Raw genomic sequence first — 26,466 nt, 5'->3', positions numbered from 1 at the left:
GAAGGTTAGAGGTAACCAACATATTCTCTCATCTTCCCCAGGCCGCTGTGTGAAGCCAGAAAATCAGTGGTCCTGCCAGATGGACAGGTGGACACCAGCCCTCCACGTGGGGAGACTCAGGGTCACATGCCAGATGTGTGTGTGTGTGTGTGTGTGTGTGTGTGTTGTGTTATAGAGAGAGAGAGAGAGATTGATTCAGTGAATCCACCGTCCTCCTCAGTCCAGCCTCCCAACTGACATCCTTGCCTCCCACTCAGCTCTCTCTTCCCCGCAGCCCACTCTGCTTACCCAGCCCCATTGAATCCTCCCTTGTATCCAATGGGCACTACACATCTCAAACACTGCCCTGCCTCCCGCGGCCTACACGCTGGAGTGCAGCCTGCCTGGGTGGGCACCTTCCTGGGTTTCCAGCTTCTTCATCACCCTGGTGACCCTCTGGTCTCAGCTGCATCTGCCCCCACCGAGAATGTCCTCCTCCTCCCCGACTTCTCTCTTCCCATCCACACCAGCTCCCATCCTTCCTCCTGACGCTCATCTCTGACCTCCCAGTGGCTGCTCCTTCTTCCCTAATCTAAGAACTTTTCACAGGGATGGTAGAGTTTTAACGCTGGTGGTCTTGATCCAGCATCTAGAAGGGTTCAGAAATCTGGAGAAGGGCTGTGCATAAATTAAATAAGAGTCCAGAGACGAAACATAATTTTGAAAGGCATTATGGGGGCCAGACGAGACTTAGCTAAAGGAGCTAAGTCCCCCTTGTCTCAGGACCCGTTGCTTTTTATTAACACAATTTGTCCTAAGGCAAGGTGGAGATATACACATCAAAGGGTAGGGTTAGTACACAAACCCATTGTCAGATTGGAAGAATTTGCCTACGGCTGTTCAGGTGTTTGGCCAGTAGGAGGCAATAACATGTAGATTAAGATGCCCTGAGCTGTCTGGCAGCAAACAATCATCCTTTTCAGGTTTGGGGAAATGCCTTTAGCCATTCCCAACAGGTGATAACATATGTGACTCAGCCCTTGTTGAGTCCCCAAGTTCCATCAACCTTTTGATGAAACTCTTGCAATTATGACATGCTGGAATTGGCTTCCGGCAGAGTTTTCATCTCATTTGTCGGCCACATTCAGTTGGTTGTGGCTGTCCAGAGCCCTATGTGTTAAAGGATTTTGAAGAATGGATGCCTAGCCGGAAGGAGTGACCTAATCAATTAGTGATGTCTGCCATGGATGCACTAGAGAAAAGTAGTGGCATGAGTGCCGTGATTGATTAGCAATGTCTGGCCTGCATACAGGAAGAAGTGCTCAGAGACCTACAGTCTGTACAGGTCTGGGCTATTGAGAAGCTTTCTGAGCTCAGCTGCTAGAAGGACAGCATTCTGTGATCAGTTACTTATGTCTGCCACAGACACAGACAGAGGGAGTGGGACATGCATGTCGTGCGATCCCTGTCCTTGGACACTTCACCGGATGCCTTTTCATTGGAGGCCTCCTTTTGGTCACCTTTCCCCAGTTTGCACATCTTAATGCCATGCCATACTTCCTTTCTGAATTTGTGCCAAGTTCCTGTCTCTTTTCTGCCCTGCTACAATGCCACCAGTGGGATCCTCCATCCCCAGAGCCTACATGTGAGCCAGTGCCCTAGTGACAGTGCCAGCCTCCTCTGCCCTCCAGAGCAAACCCACCCGGCACATGCAGGGGGCACTCTGAGCTCCAGTGCAGTCAGTGTCCCTTCTCAGTCCAGGACCAGCATGGAAAACAGAAAGCACTCCGGAATCGGAAGTGGAAAGGGATTCCATCCAAACCCTGGACCGGCGGCAGGAGGCTGGGGCCACCTGGATGTTCGTTTCATTGTTGGACCACCGCGGCTGAATCAGAGGAAGCTGCTGCTGCTGTGCCCACCGCCTCTCCCACAAAGCTGGGGACCAGACCCAGGGACGTGGACTCCCGCAGCCACAAACATCTCCCAGGACTGGGCCACCAGGGCTGCAGGGGTGCTTCTGCGTCTCTTCTTCAAAATAAACTAAATTCCAGCCAGAACCTGGCTCGGGGGGTCTGAGAAGTGAGCATCTGTCCTCCCACCCCGGGCAGCACAGGGAGGAGTGGATGCCCAGGCCGGGGCAGCGTCCGGGACCGCCTTCCCAGCATAAGCACCGTGAATGTCTGTGGAGTGGGTGAGGGTGTGGTCCATCCAGAGGGGAGGCCCGGGAGGCGGAGAGGAAGCAGCCTGGTTCTTAGGGGATACGTATGGGAGGATTTAAGAGGAAAGGGTCTGGGTGATTAGGATGTGTCCATATAGTCATCGTTTGTAAAAAATGCCCCACCTTGGTCGGGAGGCTGTGCCTGTGTGGGGGCAGGGAGTACATAGGAAATCGCTGGGCCTTCTGCCCCATTTTGCTGTGAACCTAAATCTGCTAAAACAAACAAAAAAAAAAAACACACACACAACGATTTTAAACAAAGAAGAGGAAAGGGGCATAATATCTGCAGCATGCTCTCAAATGGCTCGGTAATGAGACTGCTGATAAGACGTGCGCAGAATAAGGGCAAATGTGAAATGTTCTGGGTGAGGATAGAAGAGGGAGTTCTTTGTACTCACCTCACACATTTCCTCAGTATTTCAGAATTGAATCTTTAAAAAGTAAAAAGAGCATGGACTTTGGAATCAGGTAGTGTGGAGTTAGAACCCAGCCAGACAGTTTACTAGCTGTGTGACCTTGAGCAAGTGTTCCCACCTCTCTGAGCCTCCACATTTTTACCTAAAAAGGGAGCCTTATGACCCCTGCCCAGCTGACCTCTAAGTGTTACAGTGAAAGTCAGATAAAGGCAAGTGAGGACCTTTAATGGACAGGTGTAATAGTCGAAGTTCTACAAACAACAACAACAATAGGATATATAGATGTAGATCTAGAGATTTCTTTTAAGGAATTGGCTCATGCTATTGTGGAAGTTGGCCAGTCCAAATTCTGCAAGGCAGGCTGGCAGGAGGGAGACCCAGGGAGGAGCTGAGGCAGCTCCAGGCTGAAGGCATCTGCTGGTGGGATCCCCACTTCCTCGAGGGGCGTCCGTCTTTTTTACATAGAGGCCCTCAGCTGATTAGACGAGGCCCACCCACATACTAGAGAGTAGTCAGCTTTATTCAAAGTCCACTGGTCTAAATGTTAGTCTCATCTTTAGAGTACCTTCCCAGAAAGATCTAGAATAATGTTTGACCAAATTAATCCTCATGGCAGAGAGGGGCTGCCATGGGGGTGAAAAACCCACCCCTTGGGGGTGTTTGCTTCTGAGGCAGCCTCTGGGAGTTTCGTTTTCACAGCTCTGGGCAGGAGTTGCACACCTGTCTCCCCTCCAACCGGTGTGCTTCTGAGCTTGTTTCCGTCCTTGCTGGGTGGGGCAAGTGGCCGATGAGGCCGTGCGGATTTCCGTGGATGCTGTGGAACTGGGCACGAGGAAGCTCCCACCCCACCCCCCAACCCCGACCACGCTGAGCCCAGCTCAGCCCTCATGTCGCTGAGTGTCCCTGAGCTAGTCTGTCACCTCCCTGAGTCGCTCTCATGGAGTCTGAATTCTCAGGCCCCTGGGAACAGGGAGAAGGGGGAAGAGGCTTAAGGAAGAACTCTCCCGCTATACAGTTTTATTTGCTTAGCAAACACGTCTCTAGCAGTGGCGACCTGCCCCGCCCTAAGCACTTGGCAGGTACTATTTTATCCTTGCATTCGCCCAATAGGAGAGACACCACTGCTGTCCCCGTTTCACAAAGGGGGAAGTCGAGGCTCCAAGAGGCAGGCGGCGTGCTCAGGGGCACAGGTCTAGCTCGTATCCAGCTCCAGCAGCCGCGTGTTACTCCCTGAGGACGCCTCCTCGGGAACAGCTGCTCACCAGAGCTGAGGGGCGGGCAGATCTCTGGATTGAGGAAGTCGGCCGAGAATGCCGTGAGTTTCGGTTTCCTGGCTCTTGCCCGCTTCCAAGCTCTCAGCCCAGAGATCCTCTCTCCCCTCTGCCTCCTGCTCTGCCGTGCGTGCGCCGTCACCCCGGGAGCCGGCAGCAGCAATGGGCAACTGGCTGTTCGGCGCCGGCCCAGAAACGGTGTACTCGGTACCTGCTCAGGACCTGGATGACTACGTGCAGACCTCGCTGAGGCCGACGGGAGACTGTCAGAAACAGATCGATGAGGCCGTGGACAGCATCTGCGCCGCCCTGCAGGGAGCCACGGCGCCTCCCATGGTGACAGACGTGGCCAGAGTGAGTGGAGGGCCGGGGTCGGGGCTCCTGGTGATCGGAAGTCAGAGTGACTTGGTGCTGAGCACCTACTGTGTGCCAGGCCCTGGGTGCACCAGACATCATCCTTTCCCCCCCCACCCTCGGTGAGAGGATGGGATATAGTTTAGAGTTTAAGAGCACAGACTCTGAAGTCCGCTCTGCCCCTTATTCCTGTGTGACCCGCGGTAGGTTGCTTAACCTCTCTGTGCTTCAGTCTCTGAATCTATAAAATGGGAGAGGAATAGCACCCATCTGAAAGTGTCACGAGGCTTGAGCATATAATGTTCTTAGTACAAGGCCTGGTACATGGTTAGTGTTCAGTAAATTGGCTGTGATTACTCCCTGTTCCTGTTCTATGGTTCCCATTTACAGAGCAGTAAACTGAGGCTAAAGGACTTCGGTGAAACTGCCCAAAAGTTTCTCGGTGGCTTTTCCAGCGAGAGGGGGTTGGGAGCTCTCTTCAGTTAGAAATGGTTGGTGCTATGGGCACAAACCCCAGGGCTGAGGCTAATGATTCTGGGCCTTTGGGGAGGGAAGGGTGCTGGGAAGGTGCCAGGACCCTAGGGTGCCACCCCCATGCTCTCCGGCGCTGGAGACTCGCTTCTCTGCAGCCACAGTGCTACCTGGCCTCTGCCGTTACACACACACACACACACACACACACACACACACACACTAGCCCCGGCAGTAAAGACACCCGGATACTGGTGTCTCCTGCCTTGGCCCAGAGGAGGAAACCGAGGCACAGGGAAGGTATTTAATAGCTGGGCGTTATTTAATAGCACCGCCCTGCCTCTCAATATGAATTAACTTAATCTAATAAAAATAAACATACAAAAAGATAAATGCACAGAGCTAAGTGTGCAGCCTGTTCGGATTGCCGCGCACAATGGAGATGTGTAACCTACACGGGGCTCGAGGAGCAAAACATTCCCAGCCCCCGAGGGCCCCTGCACGCCCCGTCCTGTCCCCGCCCTCACCCAGGGCAGCGCCCTCCCGCCTCCTGGCAGCGGAGATCATTTCGCCGGTATTTTAACTTCGTCTCCGTGGAAGGTGGCCAAGCATCCACGCCCTGTGTGGCTTTCGTGTATGGCCTCTCTGACCCACCCTGCTCATGCAATGCCTGTCGTGTGGGCGGGTGCCGTTTGTCACGTCACTGCGGGGTGGTATTCCACTGCATGGACACACCGTTGGGGTGTCCTCCAGGTCGGGGTGGCAGGAAGAGCATTGCCATGGCACCCTGGGCTTTGGGTGGACCAGTGGATGCCTGCCTCAACTTGATGACTGTGGTGACATTTGGGGGTTTTCCCCAAGTGAAGTAGCACTGCTGCCTCCTGGGGAGTGCCGGGACCCCCAAAGGGTCCAGACTCTCACACCTGCTTCTCCGTTCCTGGCAGGGTGGCTCCTACGGCCGGAAAACGGTCTTAAGGGGCAACTCCGATGGCACCCTTGTCCTCTTCGTCAGCGACCTTGAAAAATTCCAGGATCAGAAGGAAAGGCGACCTGAAATCCTCAGCGAAATCTGGCAGCGCCTGGGAGCTTGTCAGCTGGAAAGGAAGCTGACAGCCAAGATGGAGATCCAGAGGCCCAGCGGGGGCCTCACCATCCGGCTGTCCACGAAACAGCAGAGCGTCACGTTTGACGTGCTGCCCGCCTTCGATGCTCTGGGTGAGCCCTCGGGGTGTGTGGGGGTGGGTACGGGTCTTGAGGGGTGTGTTGAGAGAGCAGAGTCAAAGCGAGGGATGGTGGACGGATACCTCTGGTGCTTTCCGACGTGGAGGCCTTCAACAGAGGAAGTCGCTCCTACCCTGGCTTTCTCTCTTCTCTAGGACTTCTCCCCGTCTCCTCATTGACTTTTTGTTGTTGTTGTTGCTAATCCCCACCCGAGGATATTTTTCCATTGATTTTTAGGGAGAGTGGAAGGGAGAGGGAGAGACAGAGAGAAACGTCGAGGTGAGAGAAACACATCGATTGCTTGCCTCCTGCACAAGCCCTGACCAGGGCCTGGGCTGGGGAGGAGCCTGCAACCAAGGTACGTGCCCTTGACCATAATCGAACCTGGGACCCTTTGGTCCGCAGGCCGACGCTCTATCCACTGAGCCAAACCAGTTGGGGCTCCTCATTGACTTTTTTTAAAATTTATTGTCTAAAGTTTTACGTATGTCTCCTTTTCCCCTCGTGACCCTCCCCCACAAGCCATTCCCACCCCTGGTGCAGAGGGCCCCTGGGAAGGCATATGGACATTCTTTAAATTGTTGTCAGCTGAGTCCCAGGCAACTGGCAGAGACGCGTCTAGGATACACATTCCCCGAGAAGGCGGAAAGTGTTACTCAGTACTGGCTTCTACCTTTGTCCGTTTCGGGAGCGGGTCTAGATATGTAAATCCAGTCAAGCACCAGGAATGCTCGGGCCTACTCAAGAATGCAAATAAGCTCCTTTGATCCTAAGTTTTGGTGCTACTTCCTGGTATTTGGGGGTATAAAATAAATGCGCTGTGTGGGCTCGGGGTCCTGTCCCTCCATCAGAGTGGCAGCGTCCCACCCGGCTCCCAGCTTTAAATCTATTTCTGCATCTTCTTTCTTTCCTTCTTCCTTCCTTCCTTCCTTCCTTCCTTCCTTCTTTCCCTCTCTCTCTCTCTCTCTCTCTCTCTCTCTCTCTCTCTCCCCCCCGCCCACTTTCCTTTCTTTTCTTTTCTTTTCTTTTCTTTTCTTTTCTTTTCTTTTCTTTTCTTTTCTTTTCTTTTCTTTCTTTCTTTCTTTCTTTCTTTCTTTCTTTCTTTCTTTCTTTTTCTTTCTTTCTTCCTTTCCTTTCCTTTCCTTTCCCTTTCTTTCTTCCTTCCTTCCTTCCTTCCTTCCTTCCTTCCTTCCTTCCTTCCTTCCTTCCTTCCTTCCTTCCTTCCTTTCTTTCTTTCTTTCTCCCCAGCTCCTCTACTCAAGAATTGGACCTGTTCCTTTTCCGTGCTGGATGCGGAAAAGAGAGAACACCTCTACACCCGGGCAAGCCCCCACCACCCCAGTGTCTGTGTCCATTGGTTATGCTAATATGCATGCATACAAGTCCTTTGGTTGCTCTCTAACCCCCCCCCCCCCCCCCGTTTCCCCTACCATTTGTCTCTGGATCTATTCTTGTTCATCAAATTATGTTGATCATTATATCCCACATATGAGTGAGATCATGTGATATTTATCTTTCTCTGGCTGGCTTATTTCGCTTAGGGCAATGCTCTCCAGTTCCATCCATGCTGTTGCAAATGGTAAAAGTTCCTCCTTTTTTTATAGCAGCGTAGTATTCCATTGTGTAGATGTACCACAGTTTTTTAATCCACTCATCTGCCTCATTGACACAGGAGGCTCCTGTGCCTGTGTTCGTATTAGCTGTGCAGCAGGATTCTGATTGGCACCCCAGTCTCAGAGCCGCTGCCCTGCATCACCCTACTTTACAGGTTCAGTGCTGTGGGGAGTGCACCTGCCAACTGGCATCCACCCCAGCCTCCAGGGCTCTGCCTTCGCCTGCCTGCACCTGCCTCCTCAAGGTGCCTGTACCCTTGACTCTGAGCTGGAGCATTCATGGGATGGGCTCAATAGCGGAATATATTGTATGCGATATATAAACTTTATTTTCTTCCAGGTGTAGGCCAATGCCATTTTTCAAAGAAACCACCTTTTCCCTACTTGTTTGGAACTCCTTCTTTTTCATTTATACTTGTTCCTCCTTTCCTCTGTTTGGTCTCACTGGTCTTGTCTTCAGCCAGAGCCGTAGCATTTGCATGATGGTCATTTTAGACTTCATTTTTATCATCGAGCAGGGCAAGCCACCCCTCACCTTTTAAGCAAACACACCTGGCCTCTGACAGGGGAAGCACTTTGCTATCAAACCACATCCAACCTGCAAAGTCCCTTTTCTCTTTCCTGCCAGGCTTAAGTGGCAAGCCCAGCCCCTCGACCTATCGAGACCTCAAAAGAGCCTTGGACAAGGCAAGAGCCAGCCCCGGTGAATTCTCAGTCTGCTTCACAAAACTCCAGCAGAACTTTTTTAACAACCATCCCAGGAAGCTGAAGGATTTGATCCTCTTGGTAAAGGACTGGTATCGACAGGTACGTTTCATCTTGCATTACCTCTGGCTGGCATCCATTTTCCTATTGGGTCACAATAACTTGCAATCCAGTAAAGTACAACAATCTGAAGTCTACAGCTCGGTGCATTTTATATGTTTTAAGCAAAACCCAGGAAGTGGCCTCAAGCCCACTCCCAGTTAAGACTCCCCCAAACAGCCCACTATCCTAATAGCTGTCACCACAAGTTTGTTTTGCTTGCTTTTCAACTTGCTATGAATGGAATCTGACTCTATGTACATTGTGTCTGCTGTCTTCTGTTCCAACATTATGTCTGAGAGATTTGTCCATGTTGGGGCATGTGGTTGTCATTTTTCGTTGTTTTGTAATATTCCATCGTATTACTCTACCACACATGTACCCATTCTACTACTGATGGGCATTTGGGTCATTTCCAAATTGGAGCTATTATGAATTATGTGACTATGGGTATTCCCTGCATGTGTTTTTGTAAATGTGAGACTCCTTTTTAAAATATACGTTTTCTTTTATTGATTTCAGAGAGGAAGGGAGAGGGAGAGAGATAGAAACATCAAATAATAAGAGAAAATCATTGATCGGCTGCCTCCTGCATGCCCCCTCCTGGGGATTAAGCCTGCAACCTGGGCTTGTGTCCTGACCAGGAATTGAACCTCTTGGTTCATAGATCAACGCTCAACCACTGAGCCACACCAGCTGGGCAAGCACTCCTTTTTCTTGAGTAAATATGCAGGCATGGGACTGCTGGGCTATAAAGTCTATGTATATGAAAACGTGTGTGTGCGCGCATACATATGCACATGGCATATATGTATGCATATGTGTGTCCACAATGAGGAATAGTTACATATTTAACTTTAGGAAATACTGCCAAATACAGAGGGGCCTTGACTTACAATGGTTTGACTTAAGATTTATTTTTAAATATGTTTTTATTGATTTTAGAGAGAAAGGAAGGGAGAGAGAGAGAGAAACACCAATTGGATGCCTCCCGCACACACCCCACCCAGTGACCGAGCCTGAAACCAGGGTCTGTGCCCTGACCGGAAATTGAACTGTGACCTCCTAATTCATGGGTCGACGTTCAACCACTGAGCCACACCGGCCAATCTGGTTTCTTGATTTCAGAGCCCTGACATGGGAAGAACTGGGTCTCTAAATTAGCTGCTGCCCCATTCTCCTCCCGCAGTGCCAGAAACGGTCGGAGCATCGGTCCCTGCCATCCTCATATGCTCTAGAGCTGCTTACCGTCTATGCCTGGGAAGAGGGGTGTGGAGAGGAAGACTTTGATATCGTTCAAGGCCTCAGGACTGTCCTAGGGCTCATCGAGCAGCAGGAGAAGCTGTGTGTCTATTGGACAGTCAACTACAACTTTGAGGATGAGACCGTCCGGAACGTCATGCTGGGCCAGATCCGATCATCAAGGTACCAGCCTCCTCCAGGGCCCTCTCTCTTTCCCTCTCCATCGGCATGCCAGACTGTACCCCTTTAGAATGGGCGCTCACCCCTGTCCTTTCCAGCCAGGGGTGCGCCACACGGATGCCAGCAGCACTGGGCAGGGAAGCGAGGAGAGGTCTGTCTGAGGGAGGGGCCCTGACCCCTGCTTTCACATTACAAACCATCATCACATTTTTGTGCCCCAGGCAAACCCTTGCGAGGTATTTCCCTTTACAGAAGGGAGAGGCTAAGAGAGAAGAAAGGTCCGCAGGTAGAGGCCATCTTATTACATTATTAATGGAACGCCTCTCTCTGTCGACCGGAGAACACAGGACCAGAGAGGCTGGGCATCGCAGACAAAGCACCTCAGCAACTGAGAGAAACCACAGGAGTTACCAGAAGCGCAGACTAGGCCTCTTTCCCTAAAACTGATTTCTCTTCCCACCAGCAGCCCAACTGATTTTTTTTTTTTATAATCTAATGGAATTCATAGGCCAGTAATCTTGGATCCAACTGACCCCACCAATATGGTGAGCAAAGATAAGACGTGCTGGCGACTGCTAAAAGAAGAAGCTGAAGACTGGTTATCTTGTCCCAGCCTGAGAGAGTCACCTGGACCATCTTGGAATGTTCTGGTGAGAGGGCGTTCCACATAGAGCTCCTGTCATGCTTCAGGGAGGGCCCCCTGACACCCAGGCTGCGGTCTTCCTCGAGGTCACCCTATGGCGGTTTCCTAGAGCTGCTGTAACCAAGTCCCCTGCCCTGGGCGGCTTGAAGCAACAGAAATGTACGCTGTCCCAGTCCTGAGGATTAGAAGTCCAAGTTCAAGGTGTGGGCAGGGCTGTGCTCCCTCTGAAGCCTCCAGAGGAGGGATCTTCCATGCCTCTCCCAGACTCGGTGGTTGTCAGCAATCCTTGGCTTGTGGCAGCATCACTCCAATCTCTGCCTCCATGGTCTCATGGCCCTCCCTTCTGTGTCTTCACAAGGTCTTCCCTCCACGCTGTCTGTCTCGGCGCCTCTCTCCTCTTATTAGGACCCAGGGCGAATTGGATTAGGGCCCACCCGAATGACCTCATCTAACTCGATGGCCTCTTGCAAAGACCCTATTTCCAGATAAGTTCACATTCATCGATTAGGACTTCAACATACGTTTTGAGGGGACATACTTCGATCCCCTTCCAAGAGAACGATGGTAAAGTACAAATTGAACAAGAAGCAAAGGGGAAGGGCACCTGCAGGTAGAGATTGGGATTCATTTCTGCAGGTGGGAAGGTGGTGGCGGAGGACATGGAGCAGAGCCCAAGGGAAGTGGGTGACTCTCACCCCTGTGGGTGCCGGGACAGGCTGTGAGCGCCGTTCGGGCAAGCGTGCAGGGCCAGAGGGAGCAGTGGGGCTGGAGACAGGAGAACTATCTGAGGGGCCGGCTTGGAACCCGAGACATTCACTTTGCCCCTTCCACCCCCCAAAGGAGAAGCAAATCTGTCGCCGCAGAATCCCCCTGCACGCCCAGGCTTATCAGAGAAAGGCAGTCCCATGAGCACCTTCCCGGGTTAGACTGCTGACTCCGTAAAGTGTTCCTTGGGGTCGCAGGAGAGGGCGAGGGGACACAAACCCTTCAGTGAGGCCAGAGAAGTCAACGAAACGCCACCTGTCACAGAACGGGACCCCTTTATGCCCGAATGCGGGGAGGCAGCGTTAGTGTTCTGTCTGCACAGAAGCTTGAGGGCCAGTGGAGCAAAGGTCAGGGAGGTAAACGGAGATGTAAATGGACTGAGGCCCCAGAGGTGAAGCTCCCTGTGAACAGGAAACCCCTAGTTGGATGCAGAAGGATTGGGACCCTCTGAGGGGTCCCCCTTGTGCCTGCACCCCGCCCCCCTTCCCCCCCCACCCCCGCTTTCACCAGACTCCTGGTCTTTGCTCCCAGCCTCCTAAGACAGCTTTTGAAAACATGTTTCTCCCAACATTTTATTCTGAAAACTTTCAAATGGATAGAAAAGCTGCAGAAATGGTCAGTGCACTCCACCTCAGTGCCCTCCCATAGATGCCCTTCACCTAGGTGCCCAGTGGTTAGCGCTGTCCGCACTTGGTGGGACAGTGTGTGTGTGTGTGTGTGTGTGTGTGTGTGTGTGTGTGTGTGTGTGTCATTAATTGAGACTTGCATGGGACCTGACTCCAATAACCAGTGTCCTCACAAGAAGATACACAGAGCCCTGGCCGGTGTGGCTCAGTGGATAGAGTGTCGGCCTGCCCACTGAAGAGACCCAGGTTCGATTCCAGCCAAGGGCACGTACCTCGGTTGCAAGCTCAATCCCCGGCCCCGGTGGGGCACGTGAGGGAGGCAACCGATCGGTGTTTCTCTCTCACATGGATGTTTCTCTCTCTCTGTCTCTCCCCCCTCCTTCCACTCTCTCTAAAAATCAATGGGAAATATCCAGGGGTGAGGATGAACAACTACAACAAAAAGAAGACACACAGAGACACACACACACACAGAGGGGAGAAGGCCATGTGCACGCAGAGGCAGGGGTCAGAGTGACGCGCGTACCGGCCAAGGGGCACAAGGGCGACTGGTCCACCGGAAGCCAGAAGAGGCCAGGCAGGGCCTCCCGGGGGCGTCGGAGAGGGCACGGCCTGCCCACGCTTTCCTTTTGGATCTCTAGTCTCCGGGTTGTGAGAGAACGAACTTGTGTCGCTTTACGCCGCCCCGTTGTGATTTGTCACGGCAGCCCTGGGAACCGGTCCCCGGGTCCCCGCATGTTTCACAGAAGCCGATAGAACCTGGGGAAAGAAATGAGTATGTCCCTCAGAAATCTGTCATAGCCACAGGAAATAGGAAAGGAAGGGAGGAACAGAGGGGGAGGGGACGCTGAAAAGTGACTGGCGATGCCACAGCTGGAAACAGTGTGGAGGCGGGGGGAGGGGGGGCATGAAGGACCCCTGGGGAGAAGGATTCAGTTCTCAACTAGGGGAGAGTGGCGTTTCTGGGTACGCCCTAAACTCAAATATGTCCCTGGGGTATCCTATATAATAAAAGCCTAATATGCAAATCAACCGAATGGCGGAACGACCGGTGGGTGGGGGACGGGGCCTGTGAGCGGGTGGCACCGGGCCAGCCAAGGCGGGTGCCAGTGGGCAGAGGGAGGGGACGGCAATGGGGGGGGGGGGGTGACTGGCCCGCCCAGGCCCGCCTGTCGCCTCCCACAAAGGGAGGCCAGACTGTGGCTTAGGCCCGCTCCCCACACTGTCAGTTGGACATCCCCCAAGGGCTCCTGGACTGCAAGAGGGCGCAGGCGGGCTGAGGGACCCGCCCCCCCCCCCCCCCAGTGCATGAATTTTTGTGCACCGGGCCTCTAGTGTCACTATAAGAAGTAAGGACGACAAAGATACTGGGCTGGAGAGCAGGAGGGAGAGACGGGAAGAAAACCTGGGGCCAGCTGGCAGGGGGCGGCTCACAGCAGGGTCCTTCCACCCTCCCCCACCCCCAGCCAGCACCGCTCCACGAGACCCCAGGCCACCACCTGGATAAATTCATCAAGGACTTTCTCCAGCCCACGAAAACTGTCAAAATTCAGATCAAGACAGCGGTTGGCATCATCTCGAAGTTCCTTAAAGAAATCTGCTTCCGGCACTCGGCCACGAAGGTTCAGAAGCCCATCAAGGTGAGCACGGCCTGTCTCCACGGGGTCACTGGCAACTTGCTAAGCAGTGGCTGGCGCTGCCCCCCAGCAGAGGCCAGGGATGAGGAAGGGCAGCTGGGGAGGGCAGCAACCAGGACGCTGATTCTCCGGGTGGGGGTGGGGGTGGGGGTGGTGCCGAGGGACTGCTTACGTCATTAACAACATACTTTTTTTAAAAATATATATTTTATTGATTTTTCACAGAGAGGAAGGGAGAGGGATAGAGAGTTAGAAACATCGATCAGCTGCCTCCTGCACACCCCCTACTGGGGAGGTGCCCGCAACCAAGGTACATGCCCTTGACCAGAATCGAACCTGGGACCCTTCAGTCCACAGGCCGACGCTCTACCCACTGAGCCACACCAGTCAGGGCAACAACAGACTTTTGACTCTGCAAGCTTCCTGGGGCTGCCGGCATCCGGGCGGTCCTGGGCTTGTAGCTGCTTCCCTCAGGCCTCTGCCCCCCTCTTCCCGTCACCGTCTCCTCTCTGTGCCTCCTCTCCCCTTCTCTTCTCTTAAGGACACTTGTCATGGGATTTAGGGCCCGCAGATCCCCGATTTAGTTAAATCTACAGAGACCCTTTTTCCAAAATCAGATCGCATCCCCGCAGACTTACCTTTGCAGGGCCACCATTCAAACCACGGGAGGTTCTAAGCTTGGTGTGGAATGAACCAGAGTGACCTCTTTCTTGCTTCAGTGACTGGGGCCTGGCTCCTCCCGTCAGCTGAGCTAGCGATTCCGTGGATCGGACCACGCTTGTCCGTGACCCGGAGGCCGGGGCTTGACACTCTTCCCTCTGTCTGCCTGAATGAATTGGGCTGGGACGGGGGTTAATTGAAGATGTGGATACAGGAAACAGAATACTCCCCTCTCGGCCCTCACCCGCACAGCCAGGCATTTACTCCCTGTGGGTAAAAGGGTCCTTTTCTCTACAAAAGTGGACCGAGCCCGACCAGCGTGGCTCAGTGTTTGAGCCGACCTATACACCAGGAGGTCAGGGTTCGATTCCTGGTCAGGGCACAGGCCCGGGGTTGCAGGATCAATCCCCAGGGTGGGGCATGCAGGAGGCAGCCGATCAATGATTCTCTCTCATCATCGATGTTTCTATCTCTCTCCCTCCCCCTTAATCTCTTCTTAACACACACACACACACACACACACACACACACACACACACACACACCAGGGAATGAGCTTTCTAGGAGCAGCCAGGGCAATGGGGATGAAGGTTGGTGCCCAGCACAAGCCCAGCCCATGGCGGCATTGTGGGGGGTCCTTCGTGAGGCAGCTGGCTTCTCCGTAAGAAATGGCTCACCTGTCCGAATTTCAAATGACGGCCTGGGAAACAGAAACGTGGCAAAAAGGATACTTTTAATAACTCTCCTAATGGGGTACCCGTGGGGCAGGGAACACAGCCTATTTATTTAGTCCCTCCTCCGGTTCCTCATTGGCTGAGTACTATTCGGTCACCTGTTTCCTAATACGCCGCCTACGTCCTGCTGTCTCCCATTGGGCCATTTACAATATTGGCCTGAGACCTTCCTAGCCGCCTCCACCTCCCTTTGTGTAGGGGAATCTTCCTGGAAAATGTGCTCTCAGCCATGAGCACAGCTCTCATACCCTCTCCCCACCCCCCACATCCTGTGTGCTCTGGGGAAATTCAGTAACCGCCTGGCCACATGCTGTTTCTTTTCTGTGGAGATGAATCGGAGGCATGTTTCTTACATCTCCCCCACTGACCCTCGGAGAAGCCCATCAGGCCTGCAGACAGAGCCCCTCAACATAGAACGGGCCTGGCAGCTCCCCCAGGGGCTGTCAAACCAGGGCCCGGGTGCTCAGACTCCTTTTTACATTTTCACAGAGTCGTTGAGAAAGGAAAGGGGGTGGGGTGGGGAAAAGGCAGGAAGGAGGAAGTGGAGAAACCCCTTATCAAAAGTTTGCCAAACCCGGTATCTAAATTATGAATATTCACCCGACGATGCCCGGATTGCAGGAGAAAGCAATGAATCAGGGGACAGACGACAAATGTCAACGCAGTGACTGCATCCAGTGGATTTCTTTCAGGTCACAGGAGTTGAACGCGAGGTACGGTTTAGGTCAGGAGACGTGGTGAGGGCGTTGACTTGAGACGTGGGGTGGTTTATAACCAACCCAGGAATATTCACAAGCACCTCAAAGGGTGTGAGAACTGCCGCCTTCGGAACCCCATCGTTCGATCCGTGTGAGAAAGTCGACAGTCTGCTGGGGACTCGGCCCTCACTGGACCCCAACTTGGACTCTCATTCCTCAGTCCCACCGGTGGGAGCCCAGGGGGGTGAGGGGCTCTCGCTGGGTCTCAGCCTGCCTGTCCTCGCTAGGCAGGGTCGTCCGGCAAAGGCACCGCCCTCAAGACCGGCTCTGACGCCGACCTCGTGGTGTTCGTGGACTCGCTGACCGGCTTCCCCTCCCAAAGGGCTGAGCGGTACGACGTCATCAAGGAGATCAAACAGCAGCTGGAAGCCTATCAGCAGCTCGCGGCCGAGCAGGACCTGGAAGTGACGTTCGAGATCTCCAAGTGGGAGGCTCCCAGGGTGCTGAGCTTCTCTCTGAAATCCAAACATCTCCCCGGGCCTGTTGACATGGATGTGCTGCCGGCATTCAATGCGCTGGGTGAGACCCCCACGCCTTCGCTCCGGGAGGAGGGAGGATCTGGAATGCTGGTGGGAGGGGGGTGGAGAGAAAGCCACGAGACTCAGGCAGGGGTCCTCAAACTTTTTAAACGGGGGGCCAGCTCACTGTCCCTCAGACCGTTGGAGGGCCGGACTATAGTTTAAAAAAAACTATGAACAAATTCCTATGCACACTGCACATATCTTATTTTGAAGTAAAAAAAACAAAACGGCAAAAACACCCGCATGTGGCCCGCGGGCCGTAGTTTGAGGACGCCTGCAGTAATGGGTCATGGGGCCAGGGCCCCCCAGGTGGCATGAGTAATGGCGGCAACACCCTGGATAAGTAGTCCCCCCCCCACACCCCCACATCCATGGTTTTGCTCTCCCCGGTTTCAGTTCTCCGTGACCAACCATGGTCGGAAGACATTAAGTGGAAAATTCCAGAAGTAAGCATCTCATCAGCTTTAAATCGCATGCCGTTCGGAGTAGCGTGGTGAAATGCTGCTCCATTCGGCCTAGGATGTGACTCCTCCTCTTGTCCCCCCGTGTCGCGCTGTCTCTGCTCCCCGCCCGGTAGGCCTTAGCCGCCATCTGGATGATCAGACCACGCGCTGTGTCGCAGTGCTGTGTCCACGTCACCCTATTCTACTGCAGAATGTCCCCAGAGCCCAAGAGTGGGTGCTGCTGGTCACTCAGATGTGCAGGGAGAAGCATGAAGTACTTCCTGCACATGCAAAGTTCTGTATGTACAGGAAATACATAGTATAGAGGCCTCTTAGAGCGTGTCCCCTGGAGATAAGGGAGAACTGAGTGTACCTTACATTTCCTTATTTTTCTTTATTTTGTGTGTGTGTGTGTGTGTGTGTGTGTGTGTGTGTGTGTGTGTTTGATTTGATTTCAGAGAGGAAGGGAGAGGGAGAGAGAGATTGAAACAGCAATGGAAAAATATCCTAGGCTGAGGATTAACAAGAACAACTAAGAAAGTCCCTTACAAATTCCATTCATGGGTGACAGAAGCATAACGGGGTATTAAAAGAATCCAAGGAGCCCTGGCCGGCATGGCTCAGTGGTTAGAGCGTCGATCCGCGTACCAAAGAGTCGTAGGTTCGATTCCCAGTCAAGGGCTCGTATCTGGGTTGTGGGTTCGCTCCGTGCCCCCAGTCGGGGCACGTGCGGGAGGCAACCAGTCGATGTGGCTCTTTCACATCCATGATGTTCTCTCTCTGCCTCTCCCCCTCCCTTCCACTCCTCTAAAAACCAATGGGAAAGTGTCCTGGCGAGAGGGTTAACCAAAAATAAGAAAATAAAAATAATAATACCACTAGTAAAGATACAAACCACATCATTTGTAGTGTCGTTACTCTAGAGATGCTCTTACAGGTACACCAATAGAATTCAGACTGGGTTCCCAGAATTGAATTACAATTGTCAAGCATGTTTTGAAACTGTTACTTCCTGTCTCTGTAGATTGAGGCATCGTGTCATTCTCTCTCTCCCACGTAGAGAAGCTGGGACCTCTCTGGAGAGTCTACACCAAGCTCATCGCTCAGTACCAGCAGCACCCCGACACCCCGGGGGGCGAGTTTTCTGCCTGCTTCACAGAGCTGCAGCGAGACTTCGTCAGCTGCCGGCCCACCAAGCTGAAGGATCTGCTTCGCCTGGTGAAGCACTGGTACAAGCAGGTCTGCATGGGACGGTGAAGCCAGCACTTACCCAGTCCCCGCGCCCACACTCTGCCAGGCCGGGGCCCAGCCGCCTTCACCCTGGGGACCTTTGTGGAGGGACCCCCCTCAGTGACCCCATGGAGTCGGGCTGGGTGGAGAGCTCCTCCTACCATCAAAGCGGCTGCCTGGGGTTTCCTTGGCCCTTGCTCTGCCACCCAAAGCGTCCTGCAGGGTGCCAGTGGCCCTGCCTGCAGGGCCGATGCCATGGGCTTGCATGCCTCCAAGGTGCCAGCCCAGCTTTCCTGCTGCTCCGAGCCCCTAACTAACAGACACTGGTGCCATCTCCTGGAGGCAGGTGGAAGCTACAGGTGGTCCCAGGGGCTGCATTTAGTATTGGTTAGCCCGCCTTCACTTATTTTTAAATATATTTTTTATTGATTTCAGAGAGGGAGGGAGAGGGAGAGAGAGATAGAAACATCAATAATGAGAGAGAATCATTGATTGGCTGCCTCCTGCACGCCCCCTACTGGGGATGGAGCCCGCAACCCAGGCATGTGCCCTTGACCGGAATCGAACCTGGGACCCTTCAGTCCACGGGCCGACGCTCTATCCACTGAGCCACACCGGCCAGGGTCTGCCTTCACTTTTATCACGTCTTGCAGACAGGGTACTTTCTGAGTATTTTTCGACAGCAGGCGCCCAGCACTATATCCGTTCTTGCTAAACTGTCTCCTTCCTGTGTCCGGCTCCCCGAAACCCGAGCTGAAGCCTGAGCTCTGCTCCCAGCCCAGAACATTAGAGAGATCCCTCCACACCCCGCCAGCCGCAGGGTCCTCGGAGGGCTGAGGCTACAGGCTGGCCTGGAGCAGGTCACTCACTTCCGAAGCCTCGTGGCTTCATCTAAACCCGCAGTCGCCACGCCTGCTTTGTGGGGTGGCTGGGAAGGTTAGGAATGGCCTCGGCAAAATGCCCGGCCCCATCATTAGCACGCGGTGGGGTTTCAGCATGAGGTTGCCACAGTATAACTCTAGGACAGTGGTCAGCAAACTCATTAGTCAACAGAGCCAAATATCAACAGTACAACGATTGAAATTTCTTTTGAGAGCCAAATTTTTTAAACTTTAACTTCTTCTAACGCCACTTCTTCAAAATAGACTCGCCCAGGCCGTGGTATTTTGTGGAAGAGCCACACTCAAGGGGCCAAAGAGCCGCAGTTTGCCGACCACAGCTCTAGGAAGTCATAGATGGTCAAATCACAACAGAGCAGCCTCCACGTGCTGCCTGGGAGAGGCTAAGTGAATGTCTGCAGACATGCACTGTTCACACCTGCCCAGGCCACTCCCACCACACAGCCTGCTCACACCTGCCCAGGCCACTCCCACCACACAGCCTGCTCACACCTCCCCAGGCCACTCCCGGACTCACTGCCCTGCCATGGCTCCTTAATGTACAGTGTGCCGCCCTGGCTTGGCCAGTATCATCTGACGATCTCCCTCTCCCCTCAGTGTGAAAGGAGACTGAAGAAAAAGGGGTCGCTGCCCCCCAAGTACGCCTTGGAGCTGCTCACCATCTACGCCTGGGAGCAGGGCAGTGGGGCCACGAGTTTTGACACCGCCCAAGGTTTCCGGACGGTCCTGGAGCTGGTCACCCGGTATCAGCAGCTCTGTGTCTTCTGGACGGTCAACTACAACTTCGAGAATGAGACTGTGAGGAACTTCCTGCTGAGCCAGCTCCAGAAACCCAGGTGCGCCAAACCCTCCCCTCCCCTTTTCTTAACCTGATTCCTTCCAATCCTACCTCCGCGAAACTGGGGGTGGGTGGGGGGGGCAGTGCCAACCAACAGAACCTCCTGCAGAGATAAGCCCCAGGGAGGCGGGAGGAAATGTCACCCAGAATGGACAGGAGGAGGCCCCAGGCCCCAGGCTCCAGGCCCCTGTGTGGCATCCATCTTTCTCGGTCACAAGGAAAAGGGATTGGTTAGCAGGCCTACGAGGCGGAGCGAGTGTGTTCCTGAGCACTAACGGTGTCATTCACAGGCTGAGGATCCTACAGGCATGTTACTGTCAGGTTTCACCTACCCTTTCAGGACCGCATCCCACAAAACCTTGATCCTTCCAGGATAAGAAGGCATCTCGGTTCATCTGCTCAGAGTCACCAGCCAGGGACAAACACAGCAGAAGCAAAAGAAAAGGAAATGGGAGAAAAGGAAGGAGTATGGAGAGCGTCTAGGGAAGAAGAAAGAGAGAACAAGATGCCCTGGGTTGCCTACCATGGGGGCGGCCGACTTAGCAACATTCTCTTGGGTTATAATTATGCATTATCGTTCAGTTGGCCTGGCGTGGAGGAGATGTTTGTACGATGCCTTCACGTGTATAATAATTAGTAGCTTTCAAAACATTTTCGACAATTATTATTTAACTAGAGGCCCGGTGCACGAAATTCGTGCACGGGGGGTGTCCCTCAGCCCAGCCTGTACCCTCTCCAATCTGGGACCCCTCAGACATCCCTATCACAATCCAGGACTTCTGGCTCCCAACTGCTCGCCTGCCTGCCTTCCTGATTGCCCCTAACCGCTTCTGCCTGCCAGCCTGATCACCCACTAACCACTCTGCTGCCAGCCTGATTGATGCCTAACTGCTCCCCTTGCCAGCCTGTTTGCCCCCAACTTCCCTCCTCTGCTGGCCCAGTCACCCCTAACTGCCCTCCCCTGCAGGGTTGATCGCCTCCAACTTCCCTCCCTTGCAGGCCGGGTGCCTCCCAACCGCCCTCCCCTGCTGGCCATCTTGTGGTGGCCACCTTGTGTCCACATGGGGGCAGCCCTCTTGTGTGTTGGAGTGATGGTCAATCTGCATATTACTCTTTTATTAGATAGGATTCCTGAACATTACTTTGCACAGTTTTAGTACACGTGAATTCTTGATATCCAAGTAATAAAGACACATTGTTTTATTGCTGAGAGGAGAATGGGCCCCCAACTCTGAGACCACTGACTCTAAGAAGCATGCTCCTAACGCAGTGGTCGGCAAACTGTGGCTCGCGAGCCACGGTTTGCCGCTCTGTTGACTAATGAGTTTGCCGACCACTGCCCTAACGCTTCTAACCCCTCGTGCAGGCCTGTGATCTTGGACCCGGCCGATCCTACTGGCGACGTGGGCGGAGGGAACCGCTGGTGCTGGCATCATCTGGCGAACGAAGCTGCCGAATGGCTGTCCTCTTCTCTCTGCTTCAAGGATGGAACGGGCGGTCCCGTCCCATCGTGGAAAGTGCCAGTAAGAATAGCCTCAAGGCCGTGTTGTCTGGGGATTGCTCTGTGCGGGGCTTAGATCAAAGAGCTTCTCCTGCTCTCGCAACTTGGAATTTATTCAACCACAAACGACAGATCACCCAAAGGGCTTAAGCAATGTTTGTTTGTTTGTGTTTCTTTCCTATTATAAGAAATCCTAAGGCAGGGAACCCAGGACTCTCCTAACGGCTCCACCGTGCTCCCACCGTGAGCCGTTTCTCCGCTGCGGCACTATTTGCGTTTCGGGCTGGATCGTTCTTTGTGGGGGGCGGGGGGGGGGGCTGCCCTGGGCCGTGTAGGATGCTGAGCGGCATCCCTGGTCCCTACCCCCTAGATGTGACGATGTCTCCGGACAGGGCCTCCGTGCCTCCAGGTGGCAGGTTCACGGTCCAGGCAGGAAGGACGGGAAGGGAAAGGTACCTACTCGGGGCATCTTCTCAGAAGCCTCATCCAGCAAGTTCTCTTCATGTCAGTGCCCAGAACGGTCACGTGGCATCTGTTACTTAAAAGTGACTCCAAAAGGGGTGGCAGGGGGGCCAAGGATGGGATTGGGTCAGCAACCAGGACTCTGCCACACCTGCTCATAGTGCCCCTCTGACCAGGACACCTGCCACCAGGTACGCTTGGCTCTCCCGCCGGGACCTTGCTCAGGGTCCCTTCAAAGCAGGGTTTCTCAGCCTCAGCGCGAGGGACATGTTGGGCCAGGCAGCCAGGTGATTCTTATCGCAGGGGCTGTCCTGTGCACTATAGGGCGCTGGGCAACATCCTATCTCCACCCACTTGATGCCACCCTCTTGTGATCGTTAAAAATGTCTCAAGACATTGCCTCATGTCCTGTGGGGGCAAAATCGCCTGCTCTGAAAGCCGCCCCCCGCCCCACTCCACTCCAGGGTCACCTTTAGTTAGCAAGATCTGTGCTATCAACAAGCACCCCAAAATCATCCCTGATAATATTTTACCCTCTCAGAGACACTTCCTTCTCCTTTTTTTTTTTTTTCTGACCCTTTTAACCAAAGGGTTTTTAATGCTTAGAACACATATTTTTCTCACATATCTATTTCTTTCTTTCTAGACAGTGCAGACACCAGGAAGCTGTGGGGCCGGTGTCCGGCCTGTGGTCAATGAGATGTTCTCATACAGAAGTCGTGGAATCCTAGACTGACAATGCTAGGAGAAACTTCTGGAGGTCACCTGACAATTGCTTCTGAAGAATCAGTTCACTGTGTAAATGCGTATCCCAGATCCCTTCCTCCCCCCGGCCCCCTTCCGGCTCCTTCCCTGGTTTCCCGGATGCCTCTTCTCATCAAGACTGCCTTGTCCTTCTCAGAAAGTCTCGTAAACTCTCGCCTTGCTGGGCTCTCACTCTGTGAGTGGCCTGCTTTATTAAAAATACTTGCTCTCATCCGTATTTTTCCCATTCGCTCCTTCCTTTTCCTTCAAGTTTTGGAAGAGGATTCTCGCCGTCTTCTGAGAGTGGAGCCCTTGACCTGCCCCTTGGTTCCCAGAAGCCAGTGGCCCTGCTTTCATAACCTCCCACCTCACCCACCTCCCTCTGGACGCAAACCCCACCTGTGCCTGCTGATCGAAGGCCTCCTAAGCCAGGAGCACATCAGCCTCTTTTAAGACCTTCACACTCTCCTAAGCCTCGGATTACAACTGTGGAAATATATTTATCTCCCGCTTCCTCCCTCTGAGCCTACCTTTAGTCCCCCACCCAGGAGTGTCTTCTGGCCAAATCTAAAGGCTTTATCCTCTGGCTTTTCCTTCAAAGATACTTGAAGGTCTAAGTGTTTTAGCCTCATATGTATCCTCTGAAAGTCTTATTACTCTCACATATGCCAACTGTCATGCAGTAAAAGAAAATGCCTGGCCCTGGCCGTTTTGCTCAGTGGTTAGAGCGTAGGCCCTCAGACCGACGGGTCGTGGGTTCGGTTCCCAGTCAAGGGCACGTACCTCCGTTGCAGGTTCCGCACCCCCAGGCCAACCAATGTGTGGGAGGCAACCAATCGATGTGTTTCTCTCACTTCAATGTTTCTCTCTCTCTCCCCCTCCTCCCTCCCTTCCGCTCTTTCTAGAAATCAGTGGGAAGAATATCCTCGGGTGAGGATTAAAAACAAACAAACAAAAAAAGAACATGTCTGGTCTTTATCCCCAGTTCCTAGCACAGAGTTTCAAAAACCCTTGCAATTTCCTATAGGAGTGTCTTGTATTCATAATGAGCCCCTCCCAGCCAGCCATGAGTTTATGCTAATGAGGCCTGGGCTCTTACATTTCAAGGGAGGGGTTGGCCATGCCAGAAAGATCAAGCCAGAAACGCCAAGCTTATGATTAGAGGATTGAACTCCCAAGAGAAGAGAGGGTTGGAGATGGAGCTCAAGCATGTGGCCAGGGATTTAATCAGTCATGCCTCTCTAATGAACCCCAATAAAAACGCTGGATGACCAGCTTGAGGAGCTTCCTGGTCGGTAAGCGCATCGATGTGCTGAGAAGATGGCACATCCCGACTCCACGGGGCAGAAGCTCTCTGCCCAAGACCCTTCCAGACCTCACCCCCTATGGGCCTCTTCACCTGGCTGTTCCTCCGTGCCCTTGACCATAAGATGGTGCCTGCAGGTAGAATGCTTTCCTGAGTTCTATGAGTCATTCTGGTGAATTACTGGACTTGAATTTGGAGTCAAGTTAGACAGAAGTACAAGTGGTCTGGGGACCCCACTTGTGACGGGCATCTGAAGCGGTGAAGTGTGGACAGTCTTGCTGGGACCTTGCCCTTGAACTGTGGGGTCTGCACTAACTCCGGGAGGGTCAGGATTGACCTGAATTGTGGGGCACCCAGTTAGTGTCCAAGAGTTAGTTTTAGAATGCACCACTGCTCCCGTCTAGAAAAAGACAAAGAAAACAGCTATGACTTGCGGTTAAAGAATGAAAGAATGACCACTCTAAGTTGACATCTGCTCAGTCTACAACGAGGTCCCATTCCCTTCAAGATGCACAAACTTGCCCCAGATACACAGAGAGGGAACTCTCAGACACTGGCCCCCTCCTCACAGGGCGAAGATGACCCAGAGGGACTAGAACACACCTCGTTACCCTTAACCAAAAACGAAGGGCCACTTACAGCCACGCGCCAAGTGACTTCCCCAGGCACCTCAAAGGCAGGGAGGGGCCCTTCTGTCTTTCCTGCCAGTGTCTTCTCAGCATTCAGTAGACACTGAAGTTCCTCGAGAGCAAAGATAAGAAAGACTTCACAGCGATCAAGAAAGGTGAGGTAGAAAAACAAAAGAAAGAAACGTGTTATTATTGGTCCTCATGAGAAGTAACAAGGGCACCAACCCTTTTTTCAAAAAAACAAAAATAAAAATGGCAACTATCAGCAATGAAGAGGAAATCTTTAAACCCAGCCTTTCTTGCACAAATTGTATTTCAGGGGGGAAAAAACAGCCGTGACTGTTAAGGAAAACAAGTTTGAACAGGAGAATTACACTGAGGAGCCAGATTATTATGATCTCTGAATGCATAATAATCTGGTCACTCAGTATATATATATTAGAGGTCCAGTGCATGAATTCGTGCATGGGTGGGGTCCGGCCAGCCTGGCCAGGGGGAGGGGACATGGGCGGTTGGCCGGCCTGCCTGCTGGTCGAACTCCTGGTTGAGAGGACAATTTGCATATTAGCCTTTTATTATATAGGATATACACTGAGTGGCCAGATTATTATGCGTTCAGAGATCATAATAATCTGGCCACTCAGTGTATATTTACTAGATGTGAAAGGGATGACACGTTAGAAGCCACCATTTTGCAAACGTCTGATGAAACAAATGGTTTGGGCAGAGATGACGGATGGAGGAGACCATTCGATGACATGCCGCTGGGGGCAGACTGTCACCTCCCAGATCCACGGTTTCATCATAGCATCCCTAGAAGGACAGCCAGACGTGGTGGTCCCTGCTGGCGCAAGGCACACAGCAACATTCATTATTTTTGCCAAACAACCACCAAAAAAAGGCTAACAATAAACAAAAGGAATTGAGTTAGAAAGTCAAAAGTTCCAGGGAAAATGTAGCCCAGACAGACTTCAGAAGAGATCAGCAAAGGAAGGAGAAGGAGGACGGAAGGTGGAAGGGTGTGCCCTCTTACCCCGAAGGGAGATGAACCTGGAACAGAGCAAGAATCCAACTAAGTGGGTTAAAGGTCAAGATTCCAGCCCATAATCCACTCCCGGTTACCCTGGCAATGAGGGCCCCACTACGTCAGAGAAAGTCAGAGATGATTAGAAGCAGGGCCACACGTGGCGAGTGGCCCAGGAGGAGTCTGGGAAGAGTTTGATGGGAAGACCATGAACGTGACCACGAGTGAGGAGAATTGTGGGTAACAGGACTTTCTGGAGCCTGTATGCTGGGGAGCCACAGCTGCTCTGCCGTGAGGCTCCTCTGGCTGAGCTGGGTCACATCTGAGCAGGCAAAACGTTGTCACTCTTCAGTGCTATTTCTTTTTTTTTTCTTTTAAAATATATTTTTAGGGTGAGGCCGTGCGCCCCTGGATCCAGGTGAAGCTGGGTCCCGGGTCCGGGTGAAGCTCAATCCCGGGTCCGGGTGAGGTCGTGTGCCCCTGGATCCGGATGAGGCTGGATTCCAGGACCAGGTGAGACCGCACACATCTGGGTCCGGGTGAGGCCACGCACCCCGGGGCCTGGGTGATGCTGGGTCCCAGGTCCGGGTGAAGCCGCGCCCCTGCGTCCGGGCGAGACCAAACCAGAGGGAGTCGGACCTGCATTACCACCATTTGTCCACCATCCAGAGCTGAAAAGTCAGTGCCGACATGTACACATAAGGAACTGGTGGACATTGAAATTGGGTCTCAAAAGAACTGTTGGTCCAGAAAGAAACTCACTACAGACTGATTCATTTGCCTGTCAGCATAACTATTATTGCTCGTCTCACATTCGGTTCTTATAAGTATATCTCTAGTGACACATGATCTCGCTCATGTCGGGCCTCAGAGGGAGGGTAGGAGAGGGTGGGGGTCAGGGGGAGAGATCAACCAAGGGACTTGTGTGCATGCATACGAGCCTAACCAATGGTTAAGGACAACAGGGGTGTGGGGGCATCCGTGGGGAGGGGTGGGGGATGGGAATGGGGGGATGAGGACAAATATGTGACACCTTAATCAATAAAGAAATTTAAAAAATATATATATATATATATATATATATATATATATATATATATTTTTATTTCAGAGAGGAAGGGAGAGGGAGAGAGAGAGAGAAACATCAATGATGAGAGAGAATCATTGATCGGCTGCCTGCAACCCCGGCATGTGCCCTGACCGGGAATCAAACCGAGACCTCCTGGTTCATAGGTCGATGCTCAACCACTGAGCCAGGCCGGTGGGCTCTTCAGCTC

General features: G+C 52.9%; 1 protein-coding gene across 1 annotated transcript; it reads left to right on the top strand.

Annotated features, from left to right (window-relative positions):
- Positions 1-4,019: 4,019 nt before the first annotated feature.
- Positions 4,020-22,451, top strand: OAS2 (2'-5'-oligoadenylate synthetase 2). The gene is made up of 11 exons (XM_054712586.1): positions 4,020-4,238; positions 5,654-5,924; positions 8,172-8,350; positions 9,537-9,772; positions 10,278-10,419; positions 13,270-13,443; positions 15,820-16,111; positions 17,617-17,795; positions 19,283-19,521; positions 20,890-21,046; positions 22,133-22,451. The coding sequence occupies exons 1-11, from the start codon at positions 4,047-4,049 to the stop codon at positions 22,220-22,222; spliced, it is 2,151 nt and encodes a 716-aa protein (XP_054568561.1). The 5' UTR covers positions 4,020-4,046; the 3' UTR covers positions 22,223-22,451.
- Positions 22,452-26,466: the final 4,015 nt, after the last annotated feature.

This window comes from Eptesicus fuscus, chromosome 23, assembly GCF_027574615.1.
Source record: "Eptesicus fuscus isolate TK198812 chromosome 23, DD_ASM_mEF_20220401, whole genome shotgun sequence".
NCBI classification, from domain to species: Eukaryota; Metazoa; Chordata; class Mammalia; order Chiroptera; family Vespertilionidae; genus Eptesicus; species Eptesicus fuscus.
The sequence above is the reverse complement of the archived record's forward strand: the minus strand, read 5'-3'. Positions and strand labels throughout refer to the sequence as shown.

Excerpts from the sequence above, each read along its gene's own strand:
- OAS2 (XM_054712586.1), top strand. The coding sequence starts at position 4,047 with ATGGGCAACTGGCTGTTCGGCGCCGGCCCAGAAACGGTGTACTCGGTA. Across the intron at positions 9,773-10,277 it reads GGCCAGATCCGATCATCAAG|GCCAGTAATCTTGGATCCAA; the intron begins GTACCAGCCTCC and ends TGGAATTCATAG. Across the intron at positions 21,047-22,132 it reads TCCCATCGTGGAAAGTGCCA|ACAGTGCAGACACCAGGAAG; the intron begins GTAAGAATAGCC and ends CTTTCTTTCTAG.